The 7062-nt window shown below is 43.5% G+C and overlaps 1 protein-coding gene across 1 annotated transcript in view; it reads right to left on the reverse strand.

Annotated features, from left to right (window-relative positions):
* LOC146196441 (nose resistant to fluoxetine protein 6-like) overlaps positions 1–4547 on the reverse strand; it is a 52817-nt gene extending 48270 nt beyond the window's left edge. The window contains exon 1 of the mRNA XM_084597016.1: positions 4193–4547. Coding sequence (XP_084453142.1) covers positions 4193–4547 — 355 coding nt within the window. The remainder of the gene's footprint in view (positions 1–4192) is intronic.
* Between the last annotated feature and the right edge of the window lie 2515 nt (positions 4548–7062).

A 7062-nucleotide genomic window follows, 5' to 3' on the forward strand; every position in this document is an offset into this window, starting at 1 on the left:
GTGCCTGGCCATGGCGATCGCCATCGGTGAAGGCCTCCCAGGCACTGCTCCGCTTTATGAAAAGCACAGGATTGATCTAAATGCTATGACTTTGCTGTTATGTTACGTGATATGACAGTGACGGGATGTGATGTGACATTTATATGATGTGACTGGGCTGACATCACCCATCCCTCTCTTACCCACAACTTTTATATCCACTCACTCCTTTCCCTCAGTGCAGGGTAGCAAACCGGTTTCTTTTACCGGTTAACTTCCCTGCCTTTACTCCTCATCTTCCTCTTCCTCCTTGCCGGTTTCTCAATGCTAAACTGACAAGCAAAATCATGCCAAACATGGTTTAGCACGTCTTAATCAGTTTAATTCTGGAGCTGAACCCTGGTTAATGATTTGTCAAATTTAGAGAAGATGAAATTTTGAGAGTCCAGGTGGGCTAAATTTTTGGGGCGCAGCAGACATTTTCTGGGATACATGCCGGACTTGTATGAGGGCACAGAACTCGTCTTGCTAAATCTCGGGAAGTCTCGTTTGGTGGTCGGATGACGGCTTCAGTTTTGGTTCAATGTCACCTCGATTTCGCCGACAATTAACGGGGCTAAAGGCATTTTTACCTACTCCTTCATTGTGTCACACATAACGACAGCCCTATTTGTAAGTAATAATAATATGAAATTCAGTCTCTCTGATGAGAGCAGTAGCGCAAATATAAAATTCATCTTTTATGTAAAAACACGTACGCCGGTACGTGTTGAGGGGAATCGGTCCTCATATAGTAGTTTCCTCAACTAGCATGAGCTGGGACACCTCAGAGAGCCGGCCATGATGGCATACAGAACGCAAGGTAGGGAAAAAGCAGGCAGGAGACAAGGCAGTAGGTGACTATGGCATTGGTTCTAGGAATAGCAAGGGGGAGTTACTAGTTGAGTTTGCAGAGCGCAATAACTTACGAATCATGAATACCTTCTTCAGCAAACGGAAGAACCGGAAATGGACATGGAAAAGTCCTAACGGAGAGACTAAAAGTGAAATCGACTTCTAATGTGTTCAACCCCCGCCATTATGCAAGATGTAGAGGTAATCGGAAAAGTGCGATGCAGTGACCACAGGATGGTGAGGTCCCGAATTAGCCTAAATCTGAAGAAGGAACGCAACCGATTAGTAAGAAAGAAACCCATCAACGAATTAGCGGTGAGGGGGCAGGCAAAAGAGTTCAGGATCTCGCTACAGAATAGGTATTCAGCTCTAACTGAGGATGGAGACATTACCCTAGTGACAAGGAACAATAATGTCAGAGATATCATTACTGAGTGCGTGGTAGAAGTAGGGGGTAGGATAGTTAGAGAGGATACCGGTAAGCTGTCTAAGGAGACGAAAGATTTGATTAGGAAACGCCAGAGTATGAAAGCTTCCAATCCAACAGACCAGATCGAATTGGCCGAGATATCAAAGCTAATCAATAAGCGCAAGGTGGCCGATATAAGGAAGTACAACATGGAGAAAATTGAGCATGCTGTAAAGAACGGGGAAGCCTTAAAGAGTTAAAGAAGAAATTGGGCATAGGCAAAAACCAGATGTATGCGATAAGGGACAAGGCAGGCAACGTCATCACTAATATGGACAAGATAGTCAAAGTAGCCGAGGATTTCTATATAGATCTCTACAGTAGCCAAAGTAGTCAGGACCGTAATGAGATTGGCGGTAGGGAAAAACAGTCAGACGTTCCACCAGTGACGAAGGACGAGGTCAAGAAAGCACTAGAAACTATGAAAAGTGGGAAATCAGCTGGAGAGGATCAGATAACTACAGATTTGCTGAAGGACGGGGGGGATATCGTGCTAGAAAAACTGGCCACCACCCTGTATACGCAGTGCCTGGTGTCATCGACGATACCGGAACCATGGAAGAATGCAAACATTATCCTCATTCACAAGAAAGGGGACTCTAAGGACCTTAAAAATTACAGAACAATCAGCTTACTGTCTGTTACGTATAAGGTATTTACTAAGGTAATCGCTAATAGAATCAGGACAACCTTAGACTGAAATCAAGCAAAAGATCAAGCAGGGTTTCGGAAACGGTACTCTACTATCGATCATATCCATACCATCAATCAGGGGATAGAAAAATGCTCGGAATATAACCAGCCCTTATACATAGCATTCATTGATTACGAAAAAGCATTTGACTCAGTTGAAACCTCGGCGGTGATGCAGGCATTGCGAAATCAGGGGGTAGACGAGCCGTACGTGAAAGTGCTGGAAGATATATATAGTGGCTGCACAGCAACGATAGTTCTGCATAAAGAAAGTAACAAAATTCCCATAAAGAAAGGTGTTAGGCAAGGAGACACAATCTCCCCAGTACTATTCACAGCTTGTTTAGAGGAAGTATTCAGAGACTTGGAATGGGAGCAGTTAGGGATAAGGGTAGATGGAGAATACCTCAGTAATCTGCGATTTGCTGATGACGTTGCCTTGATAAGCAACTCGGGGGATGAACTGCAAATAATGATTGATGACCTAGACAGGAAAAGTAGAAAGTTAGGTTTGAAAATCAATATGCAGAAGACTAAGGTAATGTTCAACAGCCTCGGGAAGGAACAGCAGTTTACTTTAGGTAGCGAAATACTGGAAGTAGTAGGCGAATATGTCTACTTAGGACAGGTAGTAACCGCAGATCCGGACCATGCAAAGGAAATAACAAGAAGAATAAGATTGGGATGGAGCGCATTTGGCAAGCACTCGCAGATTATGACTAGCAGCTTACCGGTATCGCTCAAGAGGAAAGTATACAACAGTTGCATCTTGCCTGTACTCACCTATGGGGCTGAAACGTGGAGGCTAACCAAGAGAGTTCTACTTAAGTTGAGGACAACCCAGAGGGCTATGGAACGAAAAATGGTAGGGGTCACATTAAGAGATAGAAAGCGTGCAGAGTGGGTCAGATAAATAACTCAAGTTACCGACATTCTAGCGGAAATTAAGAAGAAATGGACATGGGCAGGACATGTAATGCGAAGAGAGGATAACCGATGGTCGCTGAGGGTAACAAACTGGATTCCAAGGGAAGGAAAGCGTAGCAGGGGGCGGCAGAAAGTTAGGTGGGCGGATGAGAATAAGAAGTTCGCAGGGGTTAAGTGGATGCAGCCAGCACAGAACCGGGTTAAGTGGAGAAATATGGGAGAGGCCTTCACCCTGCAGTGGGTATAATCAGGCTGATGATGATGATGAGGCCCTAATCACTAGTACAATGTACTTGTAATTAATTATTCTTGCTGAGGTTTGGTAATCTAAGCTACTCTCTGTCATATATTGGCTTGTATCCTCGTTAGGGCAAGAAATGGTAGTAAAAATTAATCTCTCCACACCTTTGAAAGGATAACGTCAGAGACAAATGAAGACTCCATGGCTACGCGGAACATAAATTGACAAATCGACATAAGTGTTCAAACTGACTACTTTATTTGCCGCATCGTCCCGTAAACGTTTGCCTACTGCACCTCTCCAGAGCCATTAGTGGGAACGATGGAAAGAAATTGGCCTGTTCTGATGGATTTGAGGATCTCATAGGTAAGTAACGCCATCAGGTTGAGCAGATCATAATTTAATTTTACAATTATTTTACATTTTGTCAGCCTTTTCTGTGAGTACTTTTAAGCTTCGTTGAAACCTGTCAGCAAGGAGCGAATGTGCAAAGTATATGCTTGTAACTAAGAACTGTGTCTCTCTTTTTCACTTGCTGGCTAATAATTGTGGATGCTTTTCATTATTCCTCTTTTATTCTCTTCTTTCTTTTTTAAACTGCCAAATTTCTTGCGGACAAAAGAACAATCATTGCAAGAACACGATTATCCAATTTCGTATTTACAAAGGAATGATCTTCTCCACTGGCATGTTCAAGAAACAGTGACCCTGCGTAGCAGTTGTATTTCAAGTAGCCTTTCTTTTGCACAAGCAGTGCAAGATCTCTTAGATAATCGTAAATGTTCTGACTTCATCTTTGCACGCAACATTCAAGATTTTTCTTAGAGCAAAAAGGCGTTTGCTGCGAAGCAGTTTTTGTCGATGTTGCAGATTTGTGTTTTTTTTTTTAATCTATTCCTCACTCATTCAGTTACGTTTTCTCTTTCAGCAGTAGTTGCAGAAACCTAAGAAACAAGCACCGCACCAAATCCCTCAAATTCGGTACTCACATCTCAGCGCCCACGGCTCGAGGTTCTGAAAGCCTTTCATGGTCCGCAGGAGACCCACAGTGCACTCCGGTCGTACGTCGGCTTCCAACAGCTTCCTCCCCAGCGACTTCGGCACGCTGGCAAAGGCACTGGCTACGAAGTTCCTGAGCGCTTTCTCGAAGTCGATCTCATCCCCTTGGCCGATATCGGTCGTTCTTTTCAGTGGGTAGTACTTGGAATCGTCGTCCACGATGGAGCTTGTAATATTATGACCCCGCGAAGCCTGAGTCAACAGCAGCGCACACACAACGAAGAACGCCAGCCTCAGCGGCAACGGTAGGCAACCTCGGCCTCTCGACGACAACGGGTAAAGCATTGTCGACAAGAAATTTGTCTTGCACCGATAAAGAAGAGCGTCCATCTTGTGGGGCCACAAAAAAATAAGAAACTACGAAAACGTTTGAGTGCCTTGTGCTATCTTCCTTTTACAAAGCTCGAGCAATTCTGCTGAATCTTGTGATTTTGCTGCACAGCGTCCAATGGGTAAACTGTGCTGTGATATTAGGAAGTACAGTTTTAGATGGGCGCTGCTAAAGATACTTTTTATCATGAGCCTGAGCAACAGACGCCGAAAGAATCAAAGCTTTATCTCGATATATTAAGGCTTTCCGGATCTGCAAATTAACTTCGTTTAAACCAGTTACGAACATGAATTCCTAATGATGAGATCCCAATCGCACGACCTTTTTCTGCATATAATTTCCACAGCCGAAAACAGCGCCACAAACCCACAACATGTACTCTTCTAGAATCATAGACGGTGCTGACGATAAAGTAAAATGGTGGCAAATATTAGGAACGAGAAAAGAGACTTGAAAGTTCCTCTGCAGAGGTATTGGACGCGAGAGAAGCACGGGTGCTCCTTTGTCGATGTGCCGTCATATATCAAATACATCCAATGTACTGCTCACAAGTACAGTGCTCGCCTGAACGAGGCAGAGACCGCATAACACTTTTCATTCTGAGCTCCTTTCTATCAAATAAAACCTCCTCGCCACTACCCCTCTCAGAAATTTTTTTTTTCAAAACCCCCATTAATTATGTAAGCTCTCCCTCACCTAATATTGTGGTCGCTCTACACAATTGCGCCCGTCTTGCTTGCAGTAATGGCAGAATGGCCAATTGCTTGTTTCTGGCTTCTCCCTTGATTATTTAATTGTCCCCTGCAGTAGGCATCGCAGCTGGTTTTTCTCGCCATGATGCCACCCAATCACTAGCTTTACAGGTAAGTAGGACGCCTAGAGCTAATTGATTATTCTGGTCCTATCTCGCTTGTTTCCTGGAATGCGTTGTGCAAAACGAAGAGGATAGGTATTGGTAGCGGCATCTACATCCAATGCAAAGTGTGGGATTCCCAATGTGTTTCTAGGCAGTTTTATGCTACTGGTTTTCCCGGTGCCCCGAAAGCTCCACAAGCTCTGATGCGCGGGCACTTGTTTGAAAACTTATGAAGTTTCGGCCGAGTTTCGGTTGCGTACTCATTTGTGCATCAAATAATACAACGTGGATTTTAGTGCTCCTTTTAAAAATTAATCGCAACAAACGCCTGGGGAAATCCAACGTGTTCTAGAAAATAAGTTACATAAGCTGCTCAAAAATACGCCTAAAAAACTAATGAAGAATTCACTTTAAGTTTTAATTTAAAATGGGGTCAGCGTGCAGGCGCAGATAATTGATATTGGTCTACGACTCCTGAGCCATCCAGTTGTACAAAAACGCTGGCCTCATTTACCAAGTTTCTGTTCCGCACCATGGGCAGATTTTTTAGTGTGTAAAAATTCTTAGGTGTCTCCTGCAATTAGTCCATCTGTTCCTAACGTAACGCACATTACACCACTCCACTGTGCTATATTCTGCGATATCAGTGCAAGTTAGACGACCCCTGATGTGAAAATTTCCAGAAGCCCACGTGAAAGGCTATGGCGTTCCGCCTAGTCGACGTAATTTTTTTACGTTAAACCAAACCATACGGCACAGTGGCTTCCAAGCGCAACAGTCAGCGCAAAATAATTTCTCCTGCTCAGTCACACGCTGCAAAGGTGGTGATGCGTCAGTTTAGTGAGCCTGATATTACAGCTTTCATAATAATTATCGCCTCTATGTGGTTAACAGTAAATTATTCATGGTTAACATTTTATTTATTTAGTTAAGGTTGATAAGTCAATCTTGATTATGTAAGAGTTAGCTTATATTCAGGCGTTGATTATTCAATTTTATTTTATGAGGTAATGGTTATGTAAGTATCTAATTAAACAACAAATAATGAGAAATATGAATTCACAGCAAGAATGTTTAGGCTACCTTAATAACTGCCACCGAATCGCTTCGCATTTTTTCTTTGCCATTAACCAGGAAGACGAGCAAGAAAGCAGCTCTCGTGTGCTCTTGTCCTCTATCCCTGAAACGGCAACTTTCAAGCTCCCTCATCTGAACAGAAAATTTGTTGTCCTTAGGAATGCCGTTAGTGACGAAGTGGGTGCACTATCGGAATGAGTGGGCTATGTCGGACTGGGATCCCCTGTAGCCTAATGTCCTCTTGCCAGTGTCATTATAGCCCATTTAATGGCTTGTCCATTGTCTCTGCCCCCCTCGGAGGACAGTTAAAGCCGAGCAAACACGCTTGTGTATTTTCATGTCCTATTCTCGCCGCCGCCCACCCTGCTAAGGCTGTTGATGCTGCTGCTGTAACCACCACCACCATTACTACTACTACTACTACTACTACTACTACTACTGCTACTACTACTACTACTGCTACTACTACTACTACTACTACTACTACTACTACTACTACTACTACTACTACTACTACTACTACTACCACCACTACT

This window comes from Amblyomma maculatum, chromosome 3, assembly GCF_055883805.1.
Source record: "Amblyomma maculatum isolate TAMU_Amacu chromosome 3, ASM5588380v1, whole genome shotgun sequence".
NCBI lineage: Eukaryota > Metazoa > Arthropoda > Arachnida > Ixodida > Ixodidae > Amblyomma > Amblyomma maculatum.